Source organism: Strongylocentrotus purpuratus, unplaced genomic scaffold (genome assembly GCF_000002235.5).
Source record: "Strongylocentrotus purpuratus isolate Spur 01 unplaced genomic scaffold, Spur_5.0 spur5_scaffold_5, whole genome shotgun sequence".
NCBI lineage: Eukaryota > Metazoa > Echinodermata > Echinoidea > Camarodonta > Strongylocentrotidae > Strongylocentrotus > Strongylocentrotus purpuratus.
The window spans coordinates 30481046-30499275 of record NW_022145611.1 but is presented as its reverse complement, the minus strand read 5'-3'; the positions used below and the strand labels follow the sequence as shown (position 1 = coordinate 30499275).

The window sequence follows — 18230 nt, the reverse complement described above, 5'->3', positions numbered from 1 at the left end:
ATGGACCTCCATTATTTTTGTAAGCATCTGTGTTAAAGTGTGATGTCCGATGATGTTTCATCCAAGCGTAGCTTTCATATAATTATAGGAGTGAAAACATGACTGTGAATGTAGATTAGTACTGCTACCTGTGGAGTCTACAAGTAAGATGATTACAAGAATCAAAACAACTCAATCCTATCAATGTAAACAGAAAACAGGTTACATTTTTTGAATTATGGGCATTTCATAATTTGTTTTATACAGTACCGCTATGTATTTCATTCAGGGACAATTAAAGCTTGAAGTCTAGCATTGTGAGCCCATCCATTTGGTGAAATAATGAATATTTTGAATAATAATAACACCAATATATCTTTAGAAAACTGTTTTTCTCTTTATAGTATAAAGTGTTACAGAATGTGTATGAGAAGTTGCAAATGGAGGGTTCAGACGTTTTCTCTTTTCTGTTTTTTGTTTGGGGGGTGGGGGATATATGTACATGTATGTACTATTGTACTTGATTTTAATGAATACAGGTTGCTCTCATAGGACTGAAAAAACTGTATTTCATAAAAGTGAAGAATAAATGTAAAGGAAATTCTTGAATGTTCCTTTTTTCAAAGAGCTCATCAGAAACGTCGTGCAAATCCCTTCTATTGTATGGCTTCAATTCACATGTGAATTATTGGGGCAAAAATATTTTTTTAAATTAAATTTTGTTCTCTTTCATGGAACTTATACTATTGAAACTACTTCTCACATTCCTGAAGATATCACCCTGTTAAATTGTTAATAAAGGCATGACAGATTTACTACATCTTTAATTTCAGGTCTTAACAAAATTGAAATGATCTTCCATTCAGATCATCTATAATGGATTAAAATGAGATTCATCTACTAATTAGAGACATGAATTGTTAGTATTAATGGCATATACTGTATATTTTGTGCTATGAATTTTGAAAATAGTTAAAAACCTTAATCTCTGGTTATCTTCAAGTACATGCCACCACCTTCACAGAATTTTATGCATGAAAGGGGTTCTTTTAAACAAGAATTAAAGAAAGAAAAAAAATAAATAATAATAAACCACTTTGACTCTCTTTGGTTTGGTGTCCATATTTTTTCTCTAAAACCAAATGGCTGATTAATAATAAATATCTTCATCTAACTTCCTTTCTTTGTTTTCAATTATTTCAGAGTTAAGTTTTTAACTATTTATTTCATTTGGCATCTATGTCTGTATCCATGTTTTGTCCCCCTGCACATTGTTATGTACTAGTTATGTTACCTTGCCTGAGGAACTTCTACTTTCATTTGTAAACCTCGGACCTGGGTTTTTCATATTCATTCTATATTTGAATGTTGACTTTTGTTACAATAAAGATGAATTAATAAAAAACTACTTCAATATCACAGCCATAAAGAATTGGGCTGTTCATACCGGCCACAGATGGCAGAAGAGAATACGTTTCAAGAATTTGTCAATTTATATTAAACAGTACTGAACATTTGTTGGTATAAAGGTGCAATAAAAGCTGAACATCAAATGCCTTAATTTAATATAAAATAAACTATTGTCTGTGCCTAACGATAAAGGATACACTGTCCATATGTATCTGTAAGGCAGCAGGTCTTTCTCTTCCTCTCACTCTTTACGATGAGATGCTAATACTTTTCTACACTTCAGAACTCTCATAGGTTGATTTCAAAGGTTTTGACAGCATTGTTGAATGGATTATTTGCTTGTGGCGGTGATGTTTGGTTGGGTGGAGGGCCAGACCATGCAGGGGACTGCTGCTGATTTGCAGAGTATGCATTTTGGGGTAAAGTCCTTGACAGGTCAGCTGTCCATGATCCACCGATACCACCAGACACACCACCAACTCCTCCTTGATTAGCTACAGAATACTGCTGCTGCTGCTGCTGGAGGGCCATGTTGTTGGCATTGTTGAAGTTAGAAGAGATAGGCTGAGGATGCATGCCGACTCCGTTCTGCATTGCTCCACCGTGCACCTGTACCGATGCAACCTGTTGCCCGTTGACAGCGCCTTGTGTGCCGAACGGATTAGGGGTGACCATGGGTTGCGATGACCATTGGTCATTCTGCCTGCTAGATGGATTGAGTGAGGGAGGGGTGGCTCCTGCCCAAGGGTTGATGGCTGTACCAGGCATGGGTGTAATCTGAGTGAGACCTGGGGTTGGTTTGGGGCGGGGTGGAGGGGTCGGTTGCACTTGTCCTGCGGGGGGTGCCATTGGTGATCCTTCCCAGGGGTTCTTCTGCTTGATAGGGCCTGGCTCAGGTCTCAGTATACCTAAAAGGGAATAATGTACAAGTAGATTAACTTTGTGTTACATTCTAATTATGTTTGCTTTGTTCTTATGTAATGAATCCAACTAAACTCAACAAGCCATTTCTTTTGTAGCCATTTCTTTTAACACATTTTACATCACCATGTGTCAAATTGGCAATATTCTCAAAATAAAATAAAAAAAGATCATCAATTCAATCCAAGGCATCATGCACAAATGCCTGGCATTTAACAAGGAAATTACACTTCATAAATATGGATTTATAGTAACAATTATTCACCTGGTTGAGGTACACCCTGAGTTCTGCTCTCTGCAGGTAACCTCTGTGATGCATTGGGTCTCTGAGGGATGGGTGGAGGGGTAGCTGCAGCAGCAGCAGATGCCTCATTTTTGGACAGCTGGAAGAGTCCTGAAGAAAGCTGAGCACAGGCTGATGATATAGACTCTTCATCCTGCTGACCCCCTGCCTCTCGGCTACCGTTGGTTATAGAGGAGTGACCGTTGGTTGCTGGTGTGCGGGTTGGGGTTTCTTGTGGTGATGTGGGTGGTGATACTGGAATACAAAACAGGTCAAAGAGATTGTTTTTTGTGTTAAACGGTACAAACACCCTATCAACTATTGTTGTGAGATACTTAAAAAAAGCATGTCTCATAAACTTCCAAGACAAATATCTGCAAGTTCCTGTTCTCTTCCATTGTCATTACTATTATCATAAAAAAGACAGATCTTCAGAATATATGACATTCCCTTTCATTTCCAAGAAATTACTGTCTAGCCTAATCTATTCTGTCCTTTTCATTTATAGCAGCAATAAAACATTAAGTAAAACATACTTCAGAATAAAAGAAATTTAATTCCACGAACACTTTCCTTTTCATTCGACAGGTATTTCAAAGGTTTTATTATTTCTAAACCTACTCCATGTAGCCGTTTTCAAAAGTTCAAATCAGTTATTTAACATCTTTCTGAGTTGCATCATCAACCCTTAGTCCTGTAAAGCAGCCATCATGATATCAAGAAGTTAATATGTGCTACATGTGCCTTGAATAATACAGAATTTTTGGAAACCACATTACTTTCCATTCAGCAACCAACTAACAAGATTCCTATATATATCTCTCTCTCTCTCTTTCTCCCAGAGATGCGCATGTACAATGGCTTTATGTGAATGACACTGGTTGCCAATGTTTAAATGTCATCAGCACTTGATCTATTGCTACATGTATGCATGCACTTTGATGTTTACATGGTGACAGGCTGACATATATCTATGGTGTCCTGTTACTGGTAAGCAAGAGATCAATGTCCCTCGTACATTGTAAGCCCTCACCATTCCTAATTTAAGTGTACTTCCTATTCCTATCTTCATACATGTAAGGTTTTTCCACCTCGTTATCTTTTTTCTTCCTACACAAACAACACAATTTACAATACAAGAGTGAAGCCAGAGTATAGTACTGGCCTGTACCCAAAATACAATTGTCAGATTTCGGTCTTTCTGGTTTGGTTAGCCATCAAATTTAAACAGCTGTCAACATGACATCTCAAATAAAAAGCCACTGGAGAAGCTCATATCTAAATACATACACATACTTGATCATACTGTATTTAAACAAATTCTGTACAAATGTTACAATTAGAATTTTAAATTCTAAAAGATTTTTAAAAATAAATATTTCAACAACATGAAAAATAATCTTTTCATTGATGAGAAGAGGCTGTCTTCAAAAGATTCTGAATATTCTAGCAAATTTATCCATAAGAGTATATTCACGCAACTCATAAACGTGTGTCATAATATCTTGAATAATCTTCATATATATTTTTAAATGACTACCTCCTTTGCAGAAATTCAAGGTTACAATTTTACAAGTACAAGTGATTTTTCATACATGCAGATATAACTGGTAGCATGTGCAAAGCAATGACAATACTTTTAGACGATGGAACCTTTTCCCTTTTTTTTTTTGCAAAAAATTATTCAGCAATATACTCTCCATGCATATCACTGAACTCATTAATGGAATGCAATCCATTAGGGAAATGGATCTACCACCCATCAACGACTTCCTTGAAATTTCATTTGGGATAAGGTCTAATAAAGTTAGTTTCCCAGTGTAATTACGAAGCGACAGAATGTCAAACAAATTATGAAAGCATAGTTGGCACATCTCCAATTTTGTCCCTGTTTATGGATTTTCATATTCATTATTCTATATTCAAAATGAGGAAGGTTGGGGGGTAGTGGGAAAGATGTACATTGTGTATCTTTTTATCTTTGTATGTGCGTTATAGTTCAGAGTGAGGGATATCATATGGTGATAGACAACAATTTAAATGAGAGTATTGAATGTACCGGTATGTAAAAGATTCTCCAGAATTGTCACCAAAAGAAGAAAAAAAATCACAGGGATTCCCGTGCATATCATATCATTGCCAAATGAAAAATTTACAGTTATATTCACAAACCAGATGTGAAAGAAATGTCACATTACGCAGGCAGATTTAACAGTTGCCCTCATAACTTTCATAATTTACAGTTTAAGCGTGACTGCTGATGATCAGGGTTTATACTAAACTAATAACAATTTCTTTCATGACAAATGGTTTTGTGCTATAGAAAGCACAAGTTCTATAAGACAGAGCATACTGCAACCAAGTAGGTTTGGACCAGGAAAGCTCAATAGACTTGACATAATTAGAGCACATATAAGGTTCCGTACAGGGCTCCACACCAACTTTTTTTCATTTAAAGTCCTGTTGAACATCACTTCTTTTTCAAACGTACCTTCTGGGTGTGTTTGCAGAACTTGCTGTTGGCGCTGTAACGTAGAAGGCAGTTCCTTGAGATTGAGGGAGAGTTGGCGCTTGAATGGTGTGGCCTCGTTGATCTTTCCAAGGCGTACAGAACCTTGCCTGATCAGCATATCACTGCTGGCATGTCTTCTTGGGATAGCATGTGGTAGTGGGGCAACATTCTTTGCAACTGGCATCTCTGTGGTAATGTAAAATGATTACAGATGTGTATTAACATGATGTTTCATCTCAAAGACAATATCCAAACTGAAAAATAAAATGGATCAATTATATATCATCGGAAAGCTATATCTAACACAGTGATATCGGATGATAGTTTGCAGAATTTCACTATGCAATAGTTTTGGGTTTAACCTGAAGAGATGATAATTTAACATGCCATTATATTAATATGTAGTCTTCATTTGGGTTAAATTGTTTGTTTTATTCCTTCATATGTTGTGAGATTTGTTTTAAAAAATAAAATAAGTTCAAGTCATATTATGCCCTTTAATCTAGAACAGGTGTTATTCATCTGTTATGATAGTATCATATGGCTACAGGGCAATTCCTCTTCTACCTGTCTATCCTGATTAAGGGGTTTTCCCAACAATAAGCACTTAAAGTGATCATCATTTGTTACAAAAGACTATCAAGCGGTGCAGTCAAATAAGTATTACATTAAATCATTGATACCAGGAGGCATAAGCATTGATATATTTTGATAGACCTTTAGTATTACTTATTTTATATCAGCAATGTATATACGAACAGTTTTTAACTTGAGTCTAATTATTTTTAGTCACTTCGTCAGAGTGCTATGAAAGTCATATTTTGTAATACCAGGTGTTTTTGCTCAAAACAGGAACACTGTTGCTTTTGTGATGATCATCACAGGCTACCTCAATGCATGTTCACATATATACTGCCTGCTCATTTACCCGTATTGTGAAATAAGGACCCTACAACTTCAAGACATTCTGTTGTAAATAAGAAAGTAAAAGCTGTAACAGTTATCTGAAAGTGACTGACACATCCTTGAGAGGGATTCCAGCTACACTTGACGTGGCTGATAAAACCAATGATCTCCTTGATATGACAAAAGCCCATTTATGCTCACATCTATCTCCATCTTTCTGAGGGGTATGGGGTATGGGGTATAACCTTCAGCTGAAATGGCCCTAGGACATGAACATTCCATCCCCCATGGAGAGGACTTGAAGTAACACAATCGAACATTTTACAGCAGTAGCTAGGGGATGTCCCATGCAGTCCCAGACAGACAGACAGACAGAGGGTTACTTGCTACTAGTGCCGCCTTTCACAAAGCAGGGGGCACTTTCCCCCGAGCAAGACAATTCATAACATTTTGAGGGCATTGGCTCAAAATCAAAACAAATTCAAGACAGCCACTACAAAAGTGAGATTTTGTTCTTTTAAAATGAAGTTTGAACAAACTTAATTTTTGTTTTGTTTTACATGCTTTAGCTGATTATTGTTTAAATGAGGATAAACCAAATTGAAAAAGTCCTCTTTTCAAAATGAAGAATAATGATTTTGCTTGCAGATTTTCAAGTCTGTTTGCAAGTATTTTACGGTCTGGATTTAGGCATAGTACAACAACCTTCATTTTCACATGAAACTATTGCTTTGCTCTATTTTTATACCTATTATCTGTATTTTCCATCATAATATCAATCATGATTATTATGTTATTATGTCTTGTGAAACCTGCTTCATCCAAGGTCCCTTCACGCTGCATATCACTCAAATCAGTTCCATACCTTCATTTTCCTTCTCTTCCGTTGTGTTCACATCGGCTGCTTCCATAGCCTCGGTCATGGTGGTTACTCGGAAGGATCCTTGTCTTGTGAAGCTGGTCTTGTTGACATCAAACTCCACCTTGACTCCACACAGCTTGTCCCTCTGCTGCTTGCGCTCCAGACATGCTGCGAATGCACAACCCACCGCATGGCTCAGACGCTCACCCTGAGATAATCATGAGAGAGAACATACTTGGATGTCAAATGAACCGTTCAAAAGGAAGGTGACTTAAAATTATGTGCTGTAGAGAGAAAAAGAATAGAACATACTAGGATGTCAAATGAACCATTCAAAATGAAGGTGACATGAAATTGTGTGCTGTGCCTGTAGATGGAGCAATAACACCTATATGTAGTTGAGATGGATCATTTTCAATTCAATTATGAAAATGTTCTGCCATTTGCCATATCCATAAAATTTTATTATTTGTTGTTCTTTGGATAAAAATAAGGTTGTTTTCAGTTTATTTTTTTACAATCAATGCAAGAATAGTATTGGTTGTAAGCTTGATGCACAAGAAGAAGCCAACTTTTTTTTTTTCTTCTTCTTTACTACATGTAAGGTACATGCATTTGGTCAAGAGATCTACATTTGCATAGAATGTTAACAAAGAGAAATTGCCATGTATACATTGTAAATAGGCCAATATCCTATGAGAATAAAATGGATAAACAGCTTTATAAAGACGTTTTTTATTATTCAAAAGAAAATTGCCATCAGATACTTGTGGCATTAATCTGTCATTTTAAAACCCTCAGAATGAAAAATTCATTTATTTGCCATTTACATATTATAAACCGTTTTCCAAGACCCTTTTCAGCAAATCCGGATAAGTTCTTGCCTAGGATTTATGCATATGGAAAATCCTCTCGAGACGTCTGCTTTATAGGTGGTATGACAGTTGGGATAAACTCTTCAACAAAATACTCAACTCTTATCATAACTTCAATCACTGTATAATTTCCTGGATTGGTATTCCCTAGCCAGTTGATTGCTCATCACGTATTCTAAAGATAGGATGGGACTCACTTATCCTTACAAGTACCTCACAAGTGTATTATTTGCTACATTTCCTTTCCTTCTATTATTTAAAGGTTGCCTACTAAAAAGATTATCATAATAAGCCTAATGCATTATTAAATGCCTGACAAGTAATGCATTTATATCTTACAGTTTCTCATTTATTTAAATGGTGCCTTCTAGTTAAAAGTCATGCCTAATGTACATTTTACAAATTCAACAACAGTCTTTATTGTGACAATTCTCTTTTGTTCTAGCCAAAAAAAAAAATTTCTTTTACATGGTTCCTTATTACAAAAAAAAAGTGTATCATATGAGCATAATGCATCTTCAAATACCTCCACAAATGTATATTTTTACCCCATTTATTCATTATTTTGGGGAGTCTTTTCCCCCGCTCTATATTGCAAACAAATCAACTTTTAAAAATAGAGTCTAGTAGGTATGACAAAAAACAAACAAGACAAAAACAGAGCATATCACGTACATTGTAGGTCAAATGCATCCTTAATAACCCCCCCCCCCCCCCACAAGTGTATTTATGGCCATATTATTTTCTTTTGTTCTAGCCACCAAATATTATATTTAGAACATAGCCTGCTATTCAAGCACTTCTCCTCTTCCCTTCTGGGTATTAAAAGAAACAAGAATTTATAAAGCTTTTGGGGACACAATGGGTATTCTTTACAGGAAGTAGCCTTGACATGTCCCTTCAGTCTATGGAATTGAGTGTCTCGCTTGAGCTAGCTTCTACTGGAAAATCAGGCCACTGCATGGGGGTTATGATGCATAGGATCATCCCCTTGTTCCATTTATTCCTAGCAGAGCTTTAGACGTGGTCATTACAGTCATCCCTAGGAAATCCAGCCCTCCGATATTGTCTAATCCTTCAAAGAGATTATGTTACTAGAGATTATCTATTTTTTGGTCTAAAAGCAAATCCATGAGCATAAGAAGGATTGAAGACTTACCGGTACTAAATAGGACATACCTAAAAGGGAGGAGCAGGGGATGTGTTCATACATGCACCTACAGTATATGTGCAACTACACCATACCATGTTTTGAGAGCCAGAAGTGTGTAAATCTGTGTTGAATGCCCGGTGGGGTCACTCAATGTGACTTCCGGACCGCATGACCGTTACCAAAATCGCGGAAAAAGGGGTCAATTTCAAGCAATGTCCGCGGACAAAATATTCCTCGAAATAAAGAAAATAGGGGTGCACAGGTGTCCCCGAAATTGATAAATGGGGGTCAGGAAAAGGGAAAAGAGAAAACCGGGAAGAAAAATTCTCGGAGCCAAGTCTTGTCCTTGAAATATGGTAAAATAGGGGTAAATTTGCGAAAGTGTCCTTACAATCTTATAAATAGGGGTATTCCAAAGTACGATTTTGTCCTTGTTTTGACGTAAAAAAAAGGGGGTTAAGTTTCACAAAATGTCCTTGAAATTGACCGCAAAAGGGGGTTATATGCATTGGTGGTAACGGTCATACGTGTCACTCTTTGCAGGGGAGTGACCCCACCGGGGTTGAATGTTGTTGTAAATTAACTCCCTTCTTGCTCTCAGCACATACATGTATGATTACAAAGCGGGCTCAACTTCAAGTATTGTAGGCAGTCTAAATGGTCAAATGACACTACGTGACTGTGCAACTTTCTTTCCTACCGCGCCCACATGCAAAAAAGTTCCAATAAAAAAAGTGATAACCCATGGCTAAAAGTGATAATGAATGACTGAGATGCGCGTATGCATATTTCTATCTCGTATAAAAATTAAGGCACTATGAAATGCACATAATTTCAAAATTCAAATACCGACAATATTGATGCACGCTGAGACTTGCTACACTGTTTGGCTACATGTACTGTGATGTATACTGTTTGTTCCGTTCATTGATCAAAGCTTGTAAAGAATATAGTACAGGTGCTCCTACAGAAATGGAAAATGTTAAGATGGGAGGGATCAACTCGGGGGAGACATACAAATATGAACATTAGATTAATGAGGAAGTTTTACTCACGGGTTCTCGTAGCGAGTGAAAGCAGTGGCATAGCCATCTCCTGGTAGTACCGTCTCTGCAAATATAGGAGAACCCCTTGTCATTGTTGCGGTCAGGTGCACAAAAGGACACTTTTTCTATGGTCTGATCAACAATAAGGCCCTGCAGGAAACAAACAAAAAAGGAAATAGGTCATCATGCATATTCACTAGGGAAAACATCAAAATAATTTGACAAAGATACATGTTAGGCCAAATAACAAAAATAATGTGTTTCTCATCCAGACTTTAAAAAAAGGAAGAGGCAAGGCATTACTTTTCACTATTCTGCATTTTTTTCCCAAGATGGCTGCCATGCTAATTATAGCTGACCAAGCCTATTTATTCACAGATATTGTGCTATGTGAGTATACTGATGTAATGTATGACAAAACAAATGATTTGTATCACTTTAGAAGCTATTTAAACAAAATGTATATCACAGGCTTTATTTTTTCTGAATAGCAAATAGTAAAAAATAAAGGAGGGGCGACCAAAAAGGAGGCGGGCGCGAAGACGAAAAACTTCACATTTTTTATATTTGGCCTTAGTAATATCAATAATTATGTGCTTGGAAAGCATGTCAGCTTTAAAAGCTTCAAAGAGAAATAAATAAAATGAAAGTCCAGCATGCCAGGAACATATAGGGGGAAATTTTTTATTTTACTATTCAAAGGGAGAAACAACCTTTTTAAAACTGAAGCTTCTATAAAAAAAGATGAACAACATATTGCTGCTTCAAAATGAGATACATGTACATGTATCCAATTCGATAATGGCACATTATGAACCATACACAGCCACAAGGAGTCCATGAGAGAGAGAATGAAATTGGTTTCAGTGTCACAGCAATATGATGTTGGGAATACAATAAATTTTCCTTGTTTTTAAATTAACAGATTATACTGCCACAAGTAATAATTCATGTAAAGACATATGGTTGATCACACGTTTTCTGTAGGCCTAGATACGTAGAGTAGTAAATCTAATTTAGGCATTATTCTCTTTCCCTCTGAATTAACATACCTCCATCTTCATCACACTGCGTGGTAACAACATGCAGCATGCATACACACAGGTTTAGAATTTACCGGAACACCGATTTTGTGAGTAGATTAAAAATAGCAAGGGCACACCGGGGACAATGACAAAATTCATACTCAAACCTCCCTTTCAAATCAATTGGGGGTTTTGAAGGCTGATCGAGGCAATATTCTGCAGGGGAAAACTGTCAGATTGATGACTGATCATAGTAATCATGCCATTCATGGACCCCTGGGGTCAGCCACTCAAGACTAAAATATGCACATAATATACAGTAGACTACATCTCCACATAATGGCTAAATTCAATATTCTAGTTTTCTTGAAATGTATGAATGCATACAAAAAGCTCCAATTTCATGTCTCATTAAATTACTTAATCTGTCCTTACATGTACTTCAGTTTCTTTTATTTAAACTAAAATATACATATAGTTCTCCAATATAGGACAAACTTGTTTATATATAACAATACACAGGTTGAGAGTTCCAGTATATAGAAGCAAACAGCACTTTGACCACATATGACAGCTGCTGAAGCAAATGTCAGTCCAAAACGACCTATAAGGTCATGACCTTCTAGTCCACCCCACCCCCCCCCCTCCCAAAATATTCTGTATAGGGCTATAAGTTCACCCATTTCTGGAATTCTCCATTTTGGAAAAAGAAAATCAAGAAAATTATTCTGAGATGAGATGAGTAAAGAAAATGAATCAAGTCATCAAATGACGATAAAAAACTAATATCCTGTAATGTGAATTATGTTTCTTTTCCTTAAAAAATGTAGTTACAGAAGGACTGTAATTCACACAAGAAGTTGAAGAAAAAATCAGACGACCAGTCTGAGTTTAAACCTGGTTAAAGTTGGTCCGCTTTCAAGAAAACAAGCCAACAGACATGAGCTACAGGTACATAAGAATTACATGTTTGAGGAAACAATATCTGCCACATGATGTTGATGAAAAATATGGACCGATATTTGATTAATGTTGATGAAAAATATGGACCGATATTTGCCAAGTAATTAAAAAGCATACCGGTATGTATATGGGATTTCTCATGAGAACATAACATGACACGATGGGTAGTCAAAGAAGACCAAACATTTGCAGCCATATCCATGATATTGCTTTTCATTGTGTAAGATATTTGAGAAATTGAGAGAGTTATTAATCTGACTTTACAGGTACATCTTATCGGAACAACAGATACAATCCCATAGTCTGAAGATTCATATTCTCTAGAGAATAGCTCTTCCTCTCCATTCAAGTTTCACTACATAAAAGGAAATGGTGTAAATTACTTTCTTTGTTCATGTCTACTTCATGACAGATACCTTTGTGAATTAGGACATTGGAAGTGAGATTTCCTCTCGGTAATTACATATTTGTTTAAACTGAGCTGTTTTACAGGTTTCTAGAGCTAATCACTCTTTGTTCCTATGTTCTTTTTTTCACTTTGAAGAAATAGCAGCCAATTTTACTTTCATATATAAAACATGTTCTCCAGAATCCAGTGAAATAAGGTTATACTGAGGAAATAGGAATACATTACATAACTTTAAAGGTAAAGACCAGTTTTAGAAACGCTCCCCTCTCAAAAAATGAAATGGAAGCTCTTATTACCAATCATGTGAATGAATATGTTTTGACTAATATGTGGTGATACAAATTTTGCCGGGAAACCGCCTACTAATTGATATATTTGGTAAATTATTATATCTATCTGTCCCATTTCCCTAGTCCCATATACATCTTTCTGTGTATAGTGCTTGTAACTTTACCAAGACTGGGCTTGAAAATTGCAGTATACATCAATACTGATATGCTACATGATCAACCTTTTCTTATCGATTCCACGTTTCTTTCACAAGGCAATCGCATGACCAGAACTGGTCTTTATCTTTAATATTCAATCGAGATTCGTGAAAAAAGGGAAATTCATCTCAAAGTCATTCATCCATGATCACAGCACCAGAGCTGCATGGCACACAGATACACAGACTGCCAAGAGAGATGCAAATTAAACTTCAGCAATTACGTTTGTGTCCTTGATAATGCAATCTACAGACTAAAATTATGCCCGCTGGGTACAGGAGATGCATGTTAATTATGCAGGCCTACAGGCTATGTACTTTTGAGGAAATTTTCACAATCTTGGTATGAGCAAATTCATATTACATGTACATGTATTATAGGCCCTGGTAATAATGTATGCCATATCTCCAGTAACAGCATTGGTGCAGTGTTGGATGGTACAGGTTTTATATAATGGCTGTATGATATGTCCAATACAATACCAAATATTGTGGAGTTATAAGCATAAATTGACTTCATATGTATAATTTTGCTTCATTATTTGATCTGATCTCAGTTTCAGCAGATATATTAACTTAATACAAAGATCAGATTACTAAATTTTCAGATGTGGTTGGTAATTACATACAATATGGGACAAATTTGTTTGGTCTTGAATAACATGTATTGATTGTATATGAAACTGGTATCTGAAAATTGTTGAAACATACCTACAATACAGATAGTATCACATAAATCTACAGACGGTGTAAGTGAATTCTATAAAAAGAACCTTTACTGTAGTTCTTAGCAGAAAATAAGAAATGTAATCAAAAGAGATTTTGTTTCAGTAGTGGCGATTAGGTGGTGCAGTGAACTACCGGTATAGATATATTATTGGCAGATTTCCAATCCTTTACATTTCTCTCATGTGTCAACTGTCTTGAGACTGTACATGTGCCTTTCTTTAAAGTCCACACTCTTCATGTTGGTTGAGCCAACTGATTTGTTTACATATTTTTACAGATCCCTTTAACATTTTAAGCATCAGACTTTGCACATGTATATGTACCTGTCCAATTATATGATTACCCTGAAAATAGAATACAAAAATGATACAAAGGTTGTTTAAGTGCTTGGAAAAAAAGGAAAGGGGTTTGTTTTGCATTAATGCAATGTAAACAAACTCACACCTCCCATAGTATGATGTCATCATGTTACTTACAATGGACTCAAACTCAAGGGTGATATAAATTAGCAGATCTATAGAGCTGTTAAATCAAGAGGATTTCTTTTTGACTACTTATTTTTTACTGTCATATTGTTTACTTTTAACTGCAGTTATCTCATGCCACGAGTGATCAATATGGCCTCCATATATATATACATGTATATGCCAACCAATTTATTATGTTGTAAATGCTCAAACACAAAAACCAAATTTAAAAATACCAAAGAAGAACAAGGCATGAATGACCTTGTACTGGAAATTGAAAAACACTGCATTGCAGACACACCCTCATGCATGAACTATTTAAAAAAATATCAATTGAACTGCAAATATATCAAAGGTCAAAATACAACAAACAAAATTGCTCAACACAAGATGTGTACCGGTAGGTGGGAAAAAACAATTAAAGATAACAAAAAATTGAAGAAATTGTACTTGTTCTTTCCCTTTTGGGGGTTATTTAACACTGCACATGTCATCTTGTAATTTGGAATGTTGTGAAATGGATGTGTATCACATATAGCCATTGATATTTTGAATTTCATACATGTGTAGTTTGCAGGTTACAATTTTACAATGATTGATTTCAAGTTCAGTGTCGAAAGCTGGTGTTGGTGTTGTGAGTACACTAACACCAGCCACCACACCAAACTAATACCAACACTGAATACCCAACTTGAAATCACCCAATATACAGATGACTAATGTAGGTAAATGTCTTGATATCTAAGAGGGCTTTCCTCAACATTGTCTGAAGCCTATTCTTTGAAATCAAATTGTGACACATGTGTCAAGTATTTTTCAGGAATACATCCTTTACATACATACATACCTCATCAATTACCTCATCAATCAATATGCTTTAATGACTCACATTACTGCAAATAAATGGATTCCTCTGTTACTAACTTATCTAAATGATGATGAATTTTGATTGCACTCGAATAACAACTATATGGGTATCATCTGTCTGAAGCTAGAAGGGGGTTAACTCATATACATGTACTTTAACACAGAGTTATGGCCCTAATTCTGCCAGACAGATGGCATTTTGATTGTTTCTTCACTGCTCCAATGAATATTTGGTATGGAATATGCTACATGTAAGTACTGTAACCACAAGCAAATCCAATTCCATTTAGACATGGCCCAAACCTACATCTTTTACATCGTTCACATATGGGACTGCACACACACATACAGATGGCGCCAATGCATGTGCATGGTTAGTAATAATATAATTTATTCACCACACCCACTACGTAATGTCTTCTAGAGTTCCTTCTCATACTTGTAGTCATGCACTTGCACATGTGACTTGAAGGTACATGTTAGTAAATTACATGTACTTAGTATTAATAAAAGCAACCAATTTACAAAGCCAAGAAGATCCAAGCACAGTGCGTGCAATGCATACAATTTTAAGAAACTGTGAAATATGCAAAGATAAATATCAGTGGTGGGGCCTGGGCAATTCAATATTGCATCAAAACTTACTTTACTCTCTTCTTCTACTACTCTCAATCCATCGGATGAAACCCAGAGAACTGCCCGCAGCTTTTTTCTTGTATTCTGTGAGGTAGAAAAAAAAACACAATGAAAGTTGGTCTATTATCTTATCATTTACACTCATAATATGAAATACATAAAATGTAGAAGGATCAATGGCAGAAAGACTTTTGTTTGAGAATGCTAAACAGGATCGAGGGGTGAAAGTGAGGCTAATTAAAATGACTAGAGGCACAGCTGATAGAGGTGAAGTTGATAGGGCAAACAGGAAATGAAATATTTTGATCATCCCTAGATTGATACTCTGTAATTGGATAGTATCATGCTAATTGGTGGATGCTGGATGGGATTACAACAGAGGGCTAAATACTTCTCGCATTCACTTGACCAATGTGTCATTTAGTGTAAAAAAAACTCACACAAATGTATGGTACATAACTAACTACGTACATGTACATGTATGTTCTAAAATACAGCCAAATGTATCCAGCACATCATTTTCTCACAAGTGATAATATAATAACAACGACAACAAAAGTACCTATCACATGAATCTATAGACTTAAAGCTTATCTGCCGTAGTTTACAGGAGGGATTAGACCGCCCTGCAAGGTCACTGGACAGGTGGTTATCTCATCAACTCAGCTCTCAGTTAACATAAGAAAAAGAGGATCATGGGGGACCAATGGTCACTGATTAGGCATTGTTTGTTATATAGAGGGCGCAAGTAGCTACCAGTAGTGCAGTGGGCCTTTAAGAGAATATATGAAAAACTAAATAATTTGTGTTCTTCATGTGTACATGTAGTCCTATATGCAGAACTATCTTGATGTACATGTGGGCTGACACAAAATGAATGCACACCCACCCAAGCACTAACATACAATTACTCACACATTCCTGGTTCACTATATTTTTATACTCCCTAAAAATCAATGAATTGTGCACGGAGGACAGACAACACCCCTTCCAGAATTCAGTTGAATCTGGTTTCACTTGTAAAATCAGAGAAACCCCACGACAAGGTGGATGAGTAATTACATACTGTATACAAGCTCATATGGTTATGTTTTCTGCTTGTCTTGTCATATTGATTGAATTTCAAGGTGCTGACTGTACAGTACTGTGTATGTTTGCAAAGGAACATGTAAACTGTATCGACGTGTAGGCCTACTGTATTACACCATACAACAAATAATTAGCTACACATGTATGTGAATCACATACACATGTTTAGCTAGTAACAATATAGCATTAAAAATATCGGCTGCCCTGTTATGGATTCCATAGTAAATTAATTTAATTAATAAATAACCACAAAAACAAATGGTTTGGTGGTCTGGTTTATGTCTTTTCGTCATAAGCTCACACACCCTTTCAATTCAAATGCAGTACATTTATAAATGTGTAGGATAAATTGCCATATTTTAATAAATCGTTAATAATCTCATAAATGTATATGTGTGAAATCTGTCTGTCTTCCAGTTCCTCAACAAACAAAATGAATCGGTTGAGGTGAAATGTTTTTGCTGTATTTGTATCCATGCATGCAGGGACAAAGTCAACAAAGATTAATTGCTAAATCAATGAATAGTGAAACTACATTTCTCTGAAGTGTCTCCATATTTCTAGCCAAGTTTCCTGTCATTGAAAACACTTGTAAATTTGACAAAAACAGCAGCACAGAAAAACAGAAATTTGTGTATTTTGTGGTTAATTTGTATCCAAAGTAAACACCCCCTTATGCATGGAAATACCGGAAATGAAAACTTTATACAATAATTTGCTTGGTCTTTCAGATTTAAAAACCAGTTTATATCCCACCCCCTCTAATAGTTGTAGGTAAGCAAGAAATAATTGCATTGATGTAAGGCCAAACAGTAGCCTACGAATAACAATAAAAGGTCACATCAAAGCCAGCGCATGATGATATAACTTTAGAAATATGTGTGTACCGTCAAGTGTTATCGTAAAGGGCGTTCATGCATGCCATACCAATTTTCTTTTCTTTTTGACTGAGGGATTGCCAAGTTTGCTCAGGACTGTATATAGATCATAATAATATCTCTTTCCATGTTGACTTACCATCCTCAATTGTCTGGCTGCGTCCTCACATATTTGCATGCCTCTGGACTCTCCCACTTCTATTGAACCAAGGTACTGTAAAGAAGAGACAAAGTATAGAGTGTGGAAATGTCAATCATAAAACAACATCATTCACTCATTCACCTACATGTGTACGTGTATTTTGCCTCCATTATTCAAATTTCACATGTATGAATACATGATTGATGAATTTTTAAAAGCTGATGAATTTAGAAAGTTGAAATACTGTAGAAGGAAACCTTTATTTTACAGTTTAAACCAAAAGAACATCATATTTATGAAAAAGGTATGAAAAAGGTCAGAGATATTATAAGTTATCATAATTTGTAAATCAATACCTCTGTCTGATTGATAACAAGACTTTGTAGAAATAAAAAATTGTTCAAACACTGCAAGTGTGCATGATTGAATTCTTATTTACAACAACAGGGGGGGGGGGGATCTAGAAAGTTTTCTGGTAAAGGAGGTGTGACTGACCTTTTAAAAGCAACTTATCAGTAAATTGTGCGTGGTTATTAAATGTCAACCTTCCTTCACAAATTAGTGCTCAATCTTTCAACATTACAATCAACA

At 35.9% G+C, this 18230-nt stretch overlaps 1 protein-coding gene across 3 annotated transcripts in view; it reads right to left on the bottom strand.

Annotated features, from left to right (window-relative positions):
- Positions 1-681: 681 nt before the first annotated feature.
- LOC764088 (protein numb) overlaps positions 682-18230 on the bottom strand; it is a 38010-nt gene continuing 20461 nt past the window's right edge. For all 3 annotated transcript variants that reach the window (XM_030999481.1, XM_030999480.1, XM_030999479.1), the window contains exons 3-9: positions 17637-17711; positions 15540-15614; positions 9957-10097; positions 6877-7081; positions 5085-5291; positions 2576-2848; positions 682-2297 (exon numbers count right to left, since the gene is read on the bottom strand). In XM_030999481.1, the coding sequence (XP_030855341.1) occupies positions 1678-2297; positions 2576-2848; positions 5085-5291; positions 6877-7081; positions 9957-10097; positions 15540-15614; positions 17637-17711 (1596 nt within the window). In that variant the 3' untranslated portion in view covers positions 682-1677. The remainder of the gene's footprint in view (positions 2298-2575; positions 2849-5084; positions 5292-6876; positions 7082-9956; positions 10098-15539; positions 15615-17636; positions 17712-18230) is intronic.